The 17660-nt window shown below is 41.2% G+C and overlaps 1 protein-coding gene across 4 annotated transcripts in view; it reads left to right on the forward strand.

Annotated features, from left to right (window-relative positions):
- The first annotated feature begins 10191 nt into the window (after positions 1-10191).
- The window catches only part of CREB5 (cAMP responsive element binding protein 5), a 256873-nt gene continuing 249404 nt past the window's right edge, over positions 10192-17660 (forward strand). Inside the window, exons 1-2 of one of the 4 annotated variants that reach the window (XM_059473941.1) lie at positions 10202-10226; positions 11216-11302. In XM_059473941.1, the coding sequence (XP_059329924.1) occupies positions 11300-11302 (3 nt within the window). In that variant the 5' untranslated portion in view covers positions 10202-10226; positions 11216-11299. Of the gene's footprint in view, positions 10227-11215; positions 11303-13687; positions 13746-17660 lie in introns of those variants that run through there. The other 3 variants (XM_059473959.1, XM_059473969.1, XM_059473950.1) reach the window with 3 other exon arrangements.

Raw genomic sequence — 17660 nt, forward strand, 5'->3', positions numbered from 1 at the left:
GGCCACAGGCAGCTCCATGTATAGCTGCAGGGCAGCCTCAGCTGGCTCTGCAGCTGACAGAGGTGTTGTGTTTCCCTCCCATTGTGTCCTTCTGGACCACTGCAGGGACAGAAAACATGACTAATAAAATTGCCATCATCTTTAATCTTTACTCCCACTGTACCTTTAAAATAAAATGTTTCCTTCATTCCTTTTTCCTTGTATTTTTTTTTTTTAATTTATGCCTTGCCTTTTGAACAGCAATTTATATCCTGCGTGCCTTATCTCAGGTAAGATAAAAATAGTGGCTTCACTCCATCAGTGTAATCAGTTGTGTTAATATCTCTGATTGTATGCTTGGCTCAGAGTTTGCATTACCCCATACAGGCTGTGTCTGTGCAGGTACATTCTATAGATACCTTTAAAAACTACCACATTAAAAAAAAATCTGAAGGATGAGACAATACTTTTTAAGAGATATTTTAGAACAAAAAGAAATTCAATTGTTTCCTTCAGATTACAAGTCTTTAAAACTTATCACTTGAAATTGAACAACTTAGTGTATTTTGTCTTATTTCTCTATAACTTGCTAAACGTGCTCTGACAGAGTATAGGCCAGTGCTTATAGACACTGAAAAAAAGTTCCCAGTTACAGCATGAAAATAATCATGTAAACAAGAATATTATTAGATGCTGGAATTTGCTGCCTTTGAAGAAGGTTGACTTTGGTATGGCCAAGCACCTAGTAATATCCCTGCTGGCTCTCATCAGTTTATTTCTCCTCTTATTCCCTAAAGACCTCCCCCCATACTATACCTCATACTTTGCCTGGATATTTTCTGCTCCACTTGCAAGATGAATGCTTCCAAAAAGAAATTAAACTCCTTAGAAAGTGCTTAGCTCCCTGTTTCAAAGTTACTCTTTCTTTTCTAGAAACACTCAACAGCAGCAGAGTTCTAGACAAACTTTCTCTTTGTTATTTCATTCCTGAGGCATGGAGACAACCTTGGCATTTTTGTGTGCATGTATTTTAGTCGCTCACAGCACTTCACCATCTCTGATCATCATACCTGTTGTTTCCTGTATGTCCTCCCCCATGGAGAAAAGCTGGGATGTGAACACCAAGTCAGCAATTCAGAGTAAAACTTGTATGAGAATCACCACATCTAGGATTTCAGCAAAAGTATTTTTTTCCCCTTGCACTTCCAGCAGGCTTTTTGCCATCTCTTAGGGCTTTCCCCAAACAAATTGATGTCTCAATCAGTTGTGATTGCCTTTTATTCTACTCTCCTGCATAAAAATAAGCTGTTACATTTCTTTATTTTTTCCTAGGTATTTTTGTTAAGGAGAACCAGCTCTATTGCTGTCTGGCCATTTAATTTCCACTCTAGCCCTGTGATCTTTACAGCACTGTTTATTTCATGCTACCTTGTGCTCAGCGTCATCGGATCTTCTGGCAAGGGTTGTGTCGTTTTTCTTTCCTGACATTCGCTATTTATCTTTGCTACTGAAACAATACTTGAAACCCTTTAGAGGTACAGCTTCAGAAAAACAAGTTCTCCCTTCTTCCACGATGCAGCTTTATTTCCTAGAGGCAATTCTAGTAAGCCTTGCTATAGCTGAATGATTTTTAGTGGTGCTGTTTGCTTAAAGGACCTGGGTAATCCATCCTGGATATAGAAGTGCATTCATCTTTTCTAGCAGCAGGGACTATGAAAAGCTGTTTTATTTCCCAATCTGATTTCTCTTCAAGCTCAGATATGTGCTCTCCAGCTATATAAGTGGTGACAATGGGTACTCTCTGCCTGGTTTGTATGGTAGTTATTAAGGTAAAATTGAAGTTAAGTAGGATTTTTTTGAGCTAGAAGGGTGATATTTATTTCTATGCTTCTCTATTACTGGTTTATATAGAACCCCCCCACCCATCCACACTTCCTTGTAATTTATTGACAGGGCCTTGTGAGACTTCTATGCTGAAAAATATTCCAGGGATTCACTTTTATTCTTATGCTTACAATTGAGATATGTAACTTTCAGCAGAAGGAGTTAATTTACTGTCTCGTTCAGCATCAGGTAAGTCTGAATTTCAATTTCTTGTTTATTTACATAACATGTTAATTTGGTGGCTAGTACTGCTATTAGCTAAAGTTAAACTATGTCTGGATAAGGGTCTTATTTATGCTTTTGTGTCATATGCAAGAAAAATCCCTCCTTGAAAATGTAATGTACCTTGTATTTTAGAAGACTTTTAAAATTTGCTTGCCTTGAATATTACATTGCAAATGTAACTGCCAGATACAATGTGTTGCTTGATCTGAGGGGAGGGAAAGGAGAAGGGGAAATCAGGTTCAAAATGTGTACCATGTCTTTTGTCCTACTTCTCAATTTACTGCTGCTTTCATATGTCATTTCTTCTTTTTCACACTACTATGCTGAGGATGGAGACAAACTTAATGCATTGTAAAATAAAATAAATTACCTGCAAATATTTATCTTTTTTTTTTATTTTTTTGCAGTATCATCTAAGATTAATGACTGTCTCAATTTCAAAAGTGAAGATATTTGAATGCTTCTCCCTTTTAAACAAGGAAAAAAACATGCAAAAGACATTTTGCATAATTAAAAAGTGAATAATTCAGAAAGAGATTAAATTAAAATCAATGTATTTTTTAATACCAAGTATCGAACGTGCTTCAAAAATCCTATCTGAAACTTGCTTACATAAAATACAAGTTATTTCCCTAGGAGTAACCAGCAGAGGCATTACTCCCTGAGTCTTAAGACTCCAAAATATTTGGAAACTACTTGAAGTATTTTTCTGTAATTTTTTTCCAATGTAGTCATACATTGGACCCTGTTACATTTTAATAATTGATTACAGACATGGGATGAAATGTTGGCCCCACTGAATCCATGGGAGTTTTCCTATTGACTTCAGTGAAGCCAGGATTTTACCCATGGAGTTACACAAAAACACAACAAACCTGATTCTGTACTTCAGCTAAAATAAAATCCAGGGCATATTCTGTGTTACAAAAATGAAAGCAAAGCTTACCCTTTCTAAAAAAGGTTTTGTGCATCTACGTGATTTTGACTAAATGAATGTTTTTGCACCTGTTGGGTTAAGAGCAATAAAAAGTAAACCTGCTGTCGTTGTTTTGGAATGTGTATCTAATTTTATAATACATACCACAGTAGTTTGTCCTAAATGAAAAAAATTGCAAGTTTAATTCTTTTTTGTACACAAGTAATATAATCTCTAAGTCACATGTGAAAGTACCATGTAATTTATATAGTCATGATGTCAGCTCTATATTATGTAAGTTCTTAATGGCAGATGAGGTTTAGTAGAGCAGACTGAATTTTGTTTTACTTAATGTGACTTTTGGTAATTTTCCTCTTGAAAAAAAGGGTTTCAATCCTTGGGTCACCATGGCTTTTTATTTCTTCCTGATAGGGCTGTCACTAACATGTGTCTAAACAAAATCATGCTGAAAAAAATTACTGACTTTCCTGACTGATGTTTGTGTGAAATGCTGGCAGTGTTGCATGGCAGCAAACACTTTACTTCTCTTGCTGCAATACCACAATTACAAATTTTGCAATTACATGGGAACTGCTGGGATTATCCCTCATCATCTCCTTCTCAGTTTTTCAGCTAGAAAAGAAGGAAAAAATTTGATTTGCTCTGCAAAGCCCATCTAAGCAGACTATATAGAGAACAGTAAGAGTGGTTATGAATCCACAAACTGTGGGAATCTCCATTACAGCCCCTCTTCAGCCCTCATCTGCAGGCTGGAAAATCAGCCCCTGACAGTCCACACTGCTGCCACAGAGTACCTGCACATTCTCATGCAAAATATTTTCTCTCATTTTGTTTCTAGCAGCAAAACCCAGGAAGTGAGTAATGTGAAGGTATGAATAAGACATCTTTATAGCACTTTTAAAGGAGGAGGAACACCTTTGTATCTCTGACATTCATGACATCCCCAAGAAGAGAACCAGTAGAAGACAGTCTGTTAAAAAAGCCCCCACACTTAAAAAATGTCTGTAAGATCTTTTTGTCATATGACTCCATGACTTTAATCTGTAAATACAGCTGTAGTATTATTTGATTCCATTATCAGAGATTTGACCAAATGAGACAGATAAGAATTTGTATTTTTTCCTTCTTTTTTAAGTATGGTTTCTAAATTGGGCTCTCAGAAACATAAAAAAATGTTACATCTTTCAACTCCTTTTTTTTTTAAACCTCATTCTGTTCTAAGACAAAAACAACAACAACCCACCAACTAAAAAAAACCAAGAATCCAATAAACTAAAACCAACTAAAATCCAGTCAGAGGCCAAAAATCTACCTAAACCTCCATATGTGTCTAACTGGAGCTATAGTACCTAAAAATTGTTTATCAAATCAGTCTTCCATATAATGCACTAAACAATTAAATTATTACTAGGATTATTCCAACAAGCACAGCATTAAAAATAGTAAAATAAATAAAAAAGAAGTCACACAGAATCTCTGTGGAAGAAAAATAATTTTGAATGATTTTGTTACCTCATCCCAAAAGACCACGAAATAATGGTGTCTGAGTACAAAGGAGATAAACTGTTCTTTGAATTGTTGTGAGTGTAGAGGGAAATACAAAGTCTCTCTTTTTGGTCTCCTGGAACAGAACACATGGCACATGGCTACAGTGAAGAGAACATTCAGGTTTCTGGGATCTGACCTGCTTGGAGAACCATTGTGTACCTGCTTGTCCTCAAGAGGTGAGGAGTTAAATGGCATTGTGTATCAGAGCTCAGAGAACATGTATGCCTTGAACAGGCATCAAGAACAAATGTACACTGAGATCAGGAGGAGAGGAGGTTGGTCAAACCGTGATTCCTGACATGCTGGCATCACTCATGAATGGAGTAGGAGAAATTATGAAAAAAGAGGAAACAATTCTCTCTCTTGCAGTTCTGGGCCTCATGTGCATCCTCATTATTGTCACCAGGTTGAGGAGGCCAGCACACACCTTCCTGCATGAATGAGCTTCCCTTTGGGTCTTTTCTGTGGGAGGGACTGTGCTTCTCCATTATTCTGCTCATTCTTTTTATGTGGCACAAGCATGACCTACAGGTACCCCTAACTTTACCAAGAGAAAGGAGAAACATGGAATAAAACTGATTTTGGGTAACTTAAGAAGAGTGAAAAGCCATCATTTAAAGCTCAGTTAGATGCACCCAACCAACACATCTTAAACAATGATTAAAAGCCTGTGGGTCTAGAGCAAGCCTCCTTCCACCAGCTAGCTCTGTGGCTTCTCAGTTAACACATAGTAGTTAACAAACATTGATTTTGTCATACACATGCTCAGCAGTTCAGTTCAGACAGGGGAGTTTGGAGTTAAGTGATTTGATGCAGCCTTCCAGGAAGTGGAAAACAAATGGCCAATTCCTGGGCTGTGGCTTCTGCAGCATAGATGAGGTGAAACATGGAGAGCTCCTGCTCGGCTCATCCAAGTCACTTTGCCTTTGCAGATAAACTCTAGCAAAGAGAACATGAATTCCCTCTTAGATCCATTTTCAGTACTCACATAAGCTTGTATAAACCAGGAGGTACTGCTAGGCATCTTTATTTCCAGAGGGCATAGTACTGTGGCAATTAGTACTGTTATGGGCCAAAATGTGCTCTCACGTAAATCCCTACTGCCAATGTATGTAGGAACTTCCCCTTGCAAAACATTTTCCTGCTTTGCCTCTACTCCTACTGAGACCCGACTCCCTATTTTTGTCACCTGCTTAAAACACAAATGTCATTAAGAAAATGTGAGATAGACCATCAGATGAATGGGTGAGGAGATGTAGGTAGAGCACAGAAATGCAGATGTGACTTGCTTGGCATCCCACAGGACTGTTTCACATCCCTGCGATGTATCACACTTCCTTTCCTCTCCAGCCCACTTGAGAAATGATACAGTTGAACAGGAACAGTGCATACCATTTACATTTCAGCTGATAGAACATTTTTTTGTTAAATATTTGATACTACATAACTTCTGGTTAACTCTACTTATTCACCAGTTTCTGTCTCAGCTTTAAAACTAATCTGGTACTTCCTAGTAACCTCCTGAAACCATAGAGAATACTTGGTTCCCTTAGCTGATATCCTGTTCAGTCTGTTACTAAAATAAGGAGAGGTGAGGTCTGAACAAAGAAATAATAATTAATAAATTGAGCATTTCATAAAAACACCAGAATTACATTTGTTCAGGATATCACTAGGATTATTATATATTAAATAGCATAATTTGTACCTCCTTTTAAAATGCATTTTACTATCACCATGGATTAAAGTATGTGTTAAGATCTAGAAATCAATTTTTCCCCTTACCCTTTTATTTCTTAGGCTTCACTTCTGTGTAACTAGTGCTGAATTACTTTTTTAGTGGATAGTTTCACATGATAAATGGGGAGATCTGAAGTTTTAGTAGCATATAAGGAGGTGAATAAATTACTGTTCGATTAGACTAAAAGATATTGCTGCAAAGTACTTGTAACAAGATAATTGCAAGTGCCAGAGCTGAGAGTAGCGCTCAACACTGGCAGCAGCTTAGTTAAACATGTGGTTAATGATGTTATAGGAAGAATGGGTAAGTAAAATATTCAACTCTACCAGCAGTAAATATTCATTTTATGTGACAGCAATAGTGACTTGATGAGACTGATATTTGACACACAAAACTCTTATAATTATTTTAATATCTTTGCTTCCCAAAGATTTTAATGATATGACAAAGATTTTAGGTGTTTGCTGAAACAGCACTACTGTCATTTACTATCAGTCAAACAAAATGTCATTCCAGCTCATACCACTTCAAATGTCTGAGTAGTTTTAATATCTATTAAACTACTGCTGTAAAGAGTGTGTTCTTTTCAGGTTTTATACTTACAGAGTAAAACTGACAAAGACCTATATATTAAACATTTGTTAGAACATATAATACAGAAAAGTATGTAAGTTGGGATTTTGCCATAAGTGAGTACAAAAATAGAAAAGCAGCGTATGACTTTGTACCTTTAAATTAGTTTATGAAAAAACAGGTAGTGCCTCGTGGAGTTGATTGCTCAGTACTTTTCATTACAAGTTTCTTCAATCTCTTAAAAACGTTGCCAAGTTTTGAACCATTCAGGATGGAGTTTTCCTGCCCTAGGCAGGAGTATTTTGGAAAGCTACTTCCACAATTCAATCACTCCTGAACAATATTCCATAAAAAGGAAGTTTCCTTGCCTAACATTAACCTGTATTTCACAAGTTGGTGTTTTCTGTTTGGTGGTGTTTTGTTTTGTTTTGTTTGTTTGTTTGTTTGTTTAAATATATACTTCTTTTGGAACAGAACCCAAAGTTCTGCAGAACGATCATTTTGCTGTTGCAGGAGGTGCCTTTGATTAGCTTCTAAGATTTGTTCAAATTTGTCCCTCGTATAGAGCATGTTCTCAAGTTACGGCTTGTCAGCTGAGCTGCGGTAACTGACTCTACATTCCTCATTTGCCGAGTGGAATATGCTAATTCAAACCACCTTTAGAGGAGTTCATATTAAAGAGTTGCTCTTCACAGTGACAGCACACAAGCAGACATCAGCTCAACTTGAAAGCAGCAACTTTGCAGGCAGAGGAGCGTCTCTTTTACTATCAGCATCCCACAGTTTAAATCAAGAAAGAACTTGGCAATTAGATTTTCTCAATGTCCCTTCTCTGCTCAGTGTTCTCAAGCTGAAGGCATTGACACATTTTCTTCTCTGTGAACTGCTCAACCACCAGGGATTAAAGTGAGCATAGAACAAAACAAAGCTGCATCTCGATGCTCCTTTTCACATCCCCATTGAGAGATCAGAGGAGTTACCATAGAACAGAGAGAAGGTTGGTAACAGGCAAAAGAAAAATGAAAATAAAGAGCTGGAGGATGGAGGAGAGCAACAGAATCTGAGGGTGGCAAGTGAAACAGAAGTTGAGCATGGTGAAAAGCAATAATATGTGACACATATTGCAGCAGATTTGAACCTCAGAGGAACCGTTGACATTATTCTGTACTCATTCTCCCCCCCAGGACTCCAACTCATTTCAAGAGTCTTTCCTCAGGCCCTGAGACTCATATCAGGAACCCAAAACCTCTCTGGCTCCGCTGTCAGCGAAAACCAAGGTAACCACCTGTCAAAGCATTTGTCACCACCCTCTGTGGGGCAGACACACATAAACTGCTGCCACAAGCTGCCTGTCTCTTTAAGGGGTAGAGATCTGTCAAAGTATGTATGTGGCAGGTAAAGCTATCCTGTTCATCTTGCTTTTAGGATCTTTTTTTTTTGCCATAACTGAGTCTTACTACAGAGGTAGCCAGCAGATCTGGACCCTGTTGTCCTTGACTGGCACCTGAAATCTCCATTGCCATTTACAGTTTGATCTCATTGAGAAAACTGGACAAAAACCTCACTGCAATCCCAGGAAAACCCACTGATCAGCCACAGTGCCAGCTGCATGTCTGTGAGAAGTGTGAGTACATAAATTGTACAATGAAATCTCAATGAGAGATGCAGAGCTGTTTCCTGTGCTTAAATCTTTTTGTCATGGCCTTAAAAACTGCTGTGTTTGTGTATGTTAAAACCCTTCCTGTGAGACAGAAATAACTGCAATTATTAATTTAGTCATCTGTGCAGTTTATAATTCCAGGACATTTAGAGGTAAGGCACTTTGCACTCGCTATGCAATTTCCAAAGATAATACCTGACAAAACGAAGGCTTACAGTGACAGCATCATTGAGCTTTATCCTAAGGAGTTAAATGAGTTCAAAACCTACCATCAGTCACTGAGAGGATTCGCTTCTATCTGCCTAAATCCTGCATAAAGTGCCAGTGAATTGTTAAAAGCTGAAGATGATAATTAGACAGCCTAATATAAACCTGCAAAAGAATGGTATTATTAGGAGTAAAGTGCTGTCTTATTGCCATTTGTATAGTAGTTGCCGATTTTGGCAATATGTGTTGTATTACTCTCTCCTTTCTTAATGGAATATCGGAGGAAAACCAAACTGAGCAAACCACTGCAGATTCTGAGACCCTCAAAACACTGAGCTTTCCTCATGAGACATTCCAGGCTTAGGTGCTAAAACACTGCATCAGGATTAAGTCATACCTCCTGGCATGAATCAGCTGCTAAATCCAGTTCCATCGTGTATCTTTGATACAAATCCCTCCTGGATAACTGCAGTGTGGAGTCAAGTGCCAAAGGAACAACCTCCAGACCCAGGTGCTAGAGACTGTGAGGAGCATTATTAGGCTGAGAGTGAAAAAAAAAAAAAAACCACAAAAAAAAAAAAAAAAAACAAAAAAAAACAACACCACAAAAAAAAAAAAAAAAAAAAAAAACCACAAAAAAACAGAAAAGGAGGCGCTGGAGTAGTTACGGGGTGGAACAACAACTTTCAACAACTTTGGCACCGGCAAGCGTCCCAGACGACGACTCAGAGACACTGCCAACTAGATGCAGAACGTTTAAATGTTCAAAAAGCAATGAGACACTCTATTATATCAGCTAAGACTCTTTGTGACTGCGCTGCTCCAACGCCGCTGGGGTTCCGCCGCGGCATCAAACCGTGCCCGGCGGACCCCGGGCACACCTGGGCAGGTGGACAGCGGCGCATCCTCGCACGGCTGCAGCTCGAGACGGAGCTTTCCCTCCCTTGTCGGGCACCGCGTTACTACTTAAACATTTTCTAGATAAAGCAACTCGAGCAAACAAAAATACCCGAAAGAGTTCGGGCTGCAGGACCCGAGTCCCAGCTGAGCGCGGGCCTCCCCTGCGGCCGTCACCCGGCAGAGGCTCCGCGCCTGCCGGAGCTCGGCACGGCCGGGACACCGCTTTCCCCTGGCAGCGCCCGCCCGGCCCGGCTGCGACCCTTCCCGCGCGGGCATCGGTGCCGGAGCCCGCGGCGCCCGGGGCGCGGGGGGCGGGCCGCCGCTGCCCGGCTGACTCACCCCCGCTCCTCCCCGCACCCCGGGGGCGGGACCGCCCCAGGCCGCGCCCCCGCCCCGCGCTCCCGGCCCCCCCCGCCCGGCACGGACCGCAATGATTTAGAAGTTCAGGAATCCCACGTGACGTCACGGAGGGTGATGTAATGCTTCTCTAAATAGAACGTATTGTAACCGTCCCTCAGTCCAACGTGGTTCCTCCGGCCGCGCTGCCGGTCCCGTCCCCGCCGCGCCGGGCGGTAAGTTCCTAAAAATACGGGGCTGCCCCGGGAAGGCGCCTGGCGCGGCGAGCGGCGCGCCCCGCAGCGCGCCCCGCACGGAGCCGAGCGCAGCAGCAGCGCAGCAGCAGCGCCGGGTGCGCGGCTGGGGAAGGGGCAGCCTGCGGCTGTAGGGGCTCTGCCCTCCGCCACCGCATCTGCTCCGCCGGCGGCAGCGCCGGTCTCCGGCGCGGGGTCCCGCCGCTCCTGCGTCCCCGCCGTGCTCGGGGAGAGGGGCGTGAGCGACCCCCGCGTCCCGCGGAGGGTCGGGCAGGGCAGGGCAGAGCGGCGGGGGCGGGAGCGCACGGTCGCCGAGACGCGGGGAAGCCGGACTCCCCGTCCGCACTTCGGGGAGTTTGGGAAGTCTGTGCGCGGCTTCCCGGGACGAGATGGGATGGGATGGGATGGGATGAGATGAGATGGGATGGGATGAGATGAGACGGGATGGGATGAGATGGGGCGGCTGCCGCGGAGCGCAAGCAGCACCCCGCTGGTGCTGCCCCGAGCGGAGCGAGCGGGTGGGCAGCTCCCGGCGGAGCGAACGCGAAGTCCCCGCGCCCGCGGCGGGCTGGACGGCTCTCGGCGATGACAGCTCGGCGGCGCGCTGCCCCGCCATCCTCTCTCCCCGCCGCCCCCAAAACTTCTGGATAAGTTTCGCGGCGGCGGCCGTGCTTCCCAGCGAGCCGGAGCAGCCGGCCGTGTCCGCGGGGCGGTGCGCGGCCGCTTTCCCCGTGAGACACCCCGGGTGCCGGGCTGCTGCCGGCCCTTACGTCATGCTGCGGGCCGGTGCGGGGCTGATGCTCCGCTTCTGATGCCCTCGGGTACGGGGAGGGGGCGAGTGATGACAGGGTCCCCTCTCTGCAGCCTTCCTCTCCCTTTACGGCCCCTCTGCTCCGCTCATCATCCCCCCTGCTCCCAGCTCCGCGTCCCCCCGCTACTGTCCTCTCTTACAGGGGTCTCTCTCTCCCCAGCGAAGTTTTCAGGACGATAAGAGCTGCAGGAGTGTAAGGGGAATACTTGCTAAACTCTGCCTCCTCTATTATTTATGTCCGAGCATGGTGAGTGATCCTTCATCTCCAGGGCTCAATATAAGCTTTATAATTGGAAAGAGAGAGGTAGTTTCAGAGATGGGGGTAGAAATAAAGGAAAATGAAATGTCCATATGTTGTTTGGTTTTTCTTTTTTTCTTTTTTAAAATCCAGACCTATATGAGAAGTGACTTAAGCAGCAAGATTAGAAGATTTCCATATATTATCAGTAAGAAACCGTGCTTAGCTAGATGAAATTGAAGCTTGAACAGAAGAATAAGAATTACTGTGAAGCATCTTACTTGGGCTTTTCTTGAGACTGCAGTTTTCAAAGAAAGATTCACCCGCTGCTGTGCACCAGACTTCCCTTGTCTGGCCATTTGGACAAGCAGCAGTGCGTCAAGGAACAGTGGTGTAGGAAAACTTTCTTGTAAGAGATATGTGGGGATAATCCAGAAACTGGACTGAAAGAAAATTGAGACGTAGAAAGTGAGAGCTGAATGCAAAAATGTAGGGTAATTTGTGGGAATTTTGCTGAAGGAGGTGTGCTTCCATAAAGGTACTGTTTATTTTCAATATAAAAGTGTACAGTGGTGAAAGTCCCTGCTCAGTGTTTTGTAACTTTCATGTGGCGAATGAGGTTGTCGGTATCAAAAGCTGGAAATTCTTAATAAAAAATGGCTAAACTCCTTATTTGTGACTCCTTAATCCTAAAGGGAGCTGTACAGGTCGCAAAGCACTAGGGAAAAGTGTGATTAATGATCAGTGATTAGTGATAAGTGATTAGTGGTTTTATTCAAACTGTTACCTCTGACCAGAAGCACACATCAGAGGATTAACAGGCTCTTTAGATAAATGCTCATTAGTGGAAGGGGGAAAGCAAAGATAATAGGCGTGCACACAGGGACAACTTTCTAGGAAAATCATTCCTGTCTCTGGCATAATAAGCTCTATTAGCAGAAAGGCTCTTTAATTTAAAAGTTGCTTTTATCTTGTAAATCAAAGATAGATGTAGAAGTTTGCTGCGCTATTATAGCCTAAATTTTCCCATATCAACTAGATGTGGATTATCTCAGTAGTGATATTTTATTAAAAAAAAAACCCCACACCACAATTGAATCTGTAAGAAATGGAGCATTCCCAAGGGCTAAAGCCCTGCATCCCGAGGCATCTGCTCCCAAAGCCTGCTGCTGGCAGCTGACTAGATGGCGCAGTCCTGTTGTGAGTGAATGTACACTTCTGGGTTATGAACTTAGCAAGTAGCAGCTTGCTAGGTGTCCTTCAACACTTACAACAAAGTTGATTCTGTGCTGGGTTGGAGGCTAGACAGTGCTATGAGTTTGTAGTCACATTTTCCACTTCAGTTAATCTAGGGAGTTAAAGGCTGCTGGAAAAATTAGTCTCATTTACTGAAAGAGATGGTGAGAGAAAGAAGAAGAGAATGAGAGAGGGGCAGATAGCTACAGCCCGGGACATAACTCTCGATTGCACCGTTTTGTACTGCCTAAATGAAGTACAGTTCTGATGGCCCTAATTAATGAAGCCTGAAAGCTCTTGGGAGTTTTTCCCCCAGCTATAACTGGCAAAGTTTTCTTTCTTTTAAATAAGTCACTAAAAAGAAGGAACAGTTGGTGTGGTGGTTGAACAAAACAACTTGGACCTGACTGTGCTTTACAGCTTATGGTAAGGAGCCTGTTTTTATGATAACTAACCCGGGATTTTTCATTGCTTTTAATTATATATGGCTCGGGAAGAAGTGGTATCCACTGCTGTCGATAGACTTGGGGGTTTCCTTTGCCCCATTAGCTTGCATGGTGATTTATGTTTGGTTTCAACTGTGGAGACCATCACAGTTTCAAAACTTTAAAAGAAACACTTGAGTGAGACAGGAAATAGAAATAATGAACTTATGGCATGAAAAAGAAATGGCTGCAGTCTCCTATTGTTACATCTTTAATTGGAGACTCTTAGGAATAGTTGGGCTAATGTTTAAAATCAAAAAGTTTTGTAATAGCATATAAAAAAGGTAATAAGCGCTGTCTGCCAGTTGTGAATATTGGATGGCACTTTTCCAGGATTTAAAATTGCAATATTTTTAAAAGTTTACACATTTAGAACAAGCGGAAACCTTTTCCCCCTTCCAAAACACCCATTTATAGTTCAGCTTCAATTTATCACACTCCTCTTCTGCTAATTTAACCCAGGGAATGTAAGGGGAAAGAAACCACATATATACATTTAAAGGGAAGATAGAAGTGAGATTGTACATGTAATTTTATTTATATCACCACTTAGCAGAATGACTTACACAGATAAAGAGTAATAGGTGCTTTTTAAATTTGATATTCACTTCCTCACGCTGAGAATCTAAAATGTGCTGCACTCACATTTATCCTGTCCACTGCCGAGGAATCTTCTGTGAAAGATCATTGCTGTGAGAGCTGGAGTTCACTCTGGAGTTGATAAGAGAGAGGTAATCTCCCCGTGCCGTCAGAAGGCTGCTCTTACATACTAAACCTTTCAATTCTGTGTGGGCAGAATCTCTCTGAGCTCAGTAAGGCTTGCAGGCTGATTTGAAACTGGGTTATTAACTTGTCTCCTTGTGGCCCCCTCTAAAAGCCTGTCTCTGTGCTCCTAATCAGGGTATGAGGATCTTAAATATTAGATGAATTCTTGCAAGGTTGTTGTTGCTTTTAAAACAATTTCTTTAGTCAAGGACTTTTCCTCTACTTTTTGTTATCCTGTGTCTCTAATTTCTGCCATTAGTTGACTTTCTGGATTTCCTGTAAACCTGTTGCTTTGAGGGTTTATCCTATGTCTGTGGATTGTTAGCTTTAATTTTAATTCCAGGGACTGTCTTTCTAACAAACTCTTTATTATGAGAAAACTATTTCAGGACAAGATTTTGCAATAAAAGAAGAACAAAACTGTTTTTACTTCAAGCATTTAAAAATTATTATTAAGGACCATGTGATTTATTATTGGAACAAACTGGGTTTTTCTCTCAAGGCCCACGAACACTGATTTTTCTTGTAACTTATTGCAGGAATACTCTACTCAGCAGACGCAGTTGCTGGAAAAGCAGCTGTATAAAGCAATAAGTCTTTCAGCTCTGCTTCACAGGTCTAGGTGATTCTTTTGCTTCAATTCTGTTTTGGTTATCTCATGCTAATCAAATTAATAGGCAGACATATATAACTAAACCAGCCTATTTGGCTTAATCTTTCATGTGTAAACTTTCATTGATACAAATACATAGGAGTCTCAGTGGAAATATTTAAAATACTTTGAGATTCTGTCAGTCCTAAGTACTAACTTCAGAGGGCTGATCAGAGAGCTTGGTAGGTCACTCTGCAATATCTCAAACAATTTCTGTTGATTTGTTCTCTCTTCATGCTGCAAGCTATTCAACCCCTGTTCCCCCCTCCTCCATCCCCACCCACCCTTATTTCTTGGTAAATTATCTCAGCAAATTATAATGCTCCAGAGCTTTTAGGGCTCTAGCCTTGAAAAAGAACTTTTAAGGCTTTTGCATTTTTCTGCCTTGAGAAATGATCAAAGTTGATCACAAATTTAAAGCAACAGTTTAGAATAAGAACTATGAAAACATACTTTTTCCTCTTACCAAACGTGATATTACCATGCTTATTTACAATTCTGAAGGTGTAGTATTCTTGGCCACAGACAAAACAGTGATCTCAGACAGTATGTTATCATGCTGGATTTTAACTTTAGCTATGTTATAGCATTAAGTACAGAAATTAACTTCTGTAGATTTGACATGTAAAAACAAAATCCTGTTATGGAAATATTTTTGTTTTGGTTACATATATAATCAAATAAATTACTTAAATAGTCTCAGGTACACATAACAAGCACAACATAACATACATAAATTTATTGTTTTGGATATGTGATGAAAGGACTTGTTGAAGCAGATAAGCTCTAGTATTTTTTTACATCCGTGGAGCTCTGGTGTTACTTTGTGCACTGATTGTTTTGCTCTTATTATACTCAGGTTAACGGGGCAACATTGAAACTCTAAAATAATACTTTATCTACTGTTTTTCACTAAGGTGTCATTTTAGTCTGTAATTAAAATTACTGAGAGTCAGCATTCCTTTTCTAGCCGTTGTATGGGAAATGCAGGTGTTATTTGCCCTTAGAGAGTTAGGAAAGGGTTGGTTGCCCTGGTTTGTAGGCTTTTAGGTTGTGATATCAAATGCTATTTCATAAACACAAAGAGATTTTCCAAGGATTTTGCTGAAGGCTGTAGGATTTTCAAAGTAAAACATTGAAAGCTTACAACAATTTCCTTAGCTTAAAAGATGTTTTGCTTTTGGTTCTTGTTTCCGCCTTATACTTTTTTGAGAATTTGTTGAAGAAGTCGGTCCCACACACTACTCCAGAAGAAATGCCTTGAAACACTGTCACCAGCAGTGTTTGTGTAGGTGTGTGGTTTTAATGATCTCTTCCTTTGAGACAGCCCATGTCACTGTCGTGCCGCCCTGCCACGTAAAGTGATTTTAAGGCGTGGGGTGAAGCCTCACTTGGCCAGAAGGCTCCACTTTGTGGCTGATAAAAATGGCAACAAGAAGAAGCCAGAAGGAATGAGATTTGAATTTAATTGGGGAAAAAAACCCTACAAATCCTCTCTTACCCTTGTCAGCTGATTCTGCTTTTCTTTAGCTCTGAATGTTTTCATTGCTCTTACTGGGGTACTGAGACCTCTGCTAGCTCAGGAATTGGGCATGGTTGGATCTCACCTGCAGCTTTCTACAACACATAAACTCTACAAATAATTTCTACAGCCTTTTTAACCTTTTTAGGGTTTTCTCAAGCAGCTTGCTTTTCTCTCATCTCAGCTTCTTTCCTTCCTAAGGGCCTTGTCTTTGTGTGCCCCCACTCACCACACCATTTCAATGCAGTTGAAATGTCTGGTCCCAATCACTGTATGTTTGTGTATTTTAATGTTTTTTGTCCAGGGATGTACTGAGTTCAAATTAGTCATCCTTAAATACCCTGCCTAAAGTTAATACTTTAGAGATATGTAATTAATTTGTCTGATCTTGCCTCATTTAGAGGAAGCTGCCTTTTTTCCTGCTTACTTTGTGGGCTTGTGCATTTAGTTACTGTCTCATTGCATGTAAGGCAGTGTTGTTCATCACCACCTTTTGCTGAGCTGTACCCAGAAACTAATTTGTCTTTTCAGGGAAATCAACCTGGACCAGGGGCTCCTAGATCTAACATCTGAGTTGTTTTTTTTTCCTGCTGGTCTAATGTAAAGAATGCTAGTTAATATGCTCAACACAGGGGGCTCTGTAGCATAATAAACAGAATCTGAGACTGGATCTGGGATGCCTTGTATAGAGCAGCTATAACAGCAAGCAATTAATTGAGATGTTAGTGTCTTGTATTCCCTCTCTTTTTTCCCCCCTTTTCTATCTTTTAAATCTTCCTGTTCTGGAGTGCTGAAAATACTACCTGAAGAGTAATATTCTGCCTAAGTAAATGCTCCAAGATATGGATGATGATATTAGTAGGTCACTTGGTCATGCACTGATGCTGCAAATCAGCTGCCAGTAATTCAGTCATGGCTGAACTAGTTTGCAATCATTCCCAGTCCAAATATACCTCTCACTTAACTTTTCAGAAAACTTTTATTCAACAGCAATGCTCTGTTACTAGGTGCAGAGCTTTAAATTATGAATGGCCTCAAGTTGCACCAGAAGAGATTTAGCTTGCATATTAGGAAAAATTTCTTCACCAAAAGGATTGTCAAGCATTGGAATAGGCTGCCCAGGGAAATGACTGAGTTAACATCTCTGGAGGTAATTGTAATTACAGGATGTGTAGATGCGGCTGTTGGGGACATGGTTTTGTAGCAGATTTGGCAGTGTTGGGTTAATGGCTCAACTTGATGATCTTAAGGGACTTTTCTAACTTAAACAGTTCCATGATTCCGTAATAGTAAACCATACCTCCATAGGTACTCCCCAGAATTAACTTTAGGTAATTGGTGTCATTACATCTGCTTTTGGTTCTGGTCAAGTCAGTGAATGAGTTTATCACAATTCTTTTTTAGGTGCCCAGCAGGAACTCCAAAGGTGACCTGAGTGTGTGATGGCAAAGAACCTGGAATTGTGCTTGTCCAGAAATGGCACCGTTTGTGCCATTGGGCTTGCCAGTATCTTACTTATAGGAAACTTCTTTTCTCAGAATTTTTTAAAAACTAAAAGTGGAGCAATGGAGTAGAAACAGATAATCAATTGCTTTGTTCAGGACTATCTTTTCCTACCTATTGTTTAACTTCATTACTGAATAAATGCTTTAGGAAGAAGAAATTTTGGTTAAGGGTTTATGATAATTTCAATCACAACATCAACTT

The sequence above is a fragment of the Ammospiza nelsoni genome, chromosome 1, assembly GCF_027579445.1.
Source record: "Ammospiza nelsoni isolate bAmmNel1 chromosome 1, bAmmNel1.pri, whole genome shotgun sequence".
Lineage (NCBI taxonomy): Eukaryota > Metazoa > Chordata > Aves > Passeriformes > Passerellidae > Ammospiza > Ammospiza nelsoni.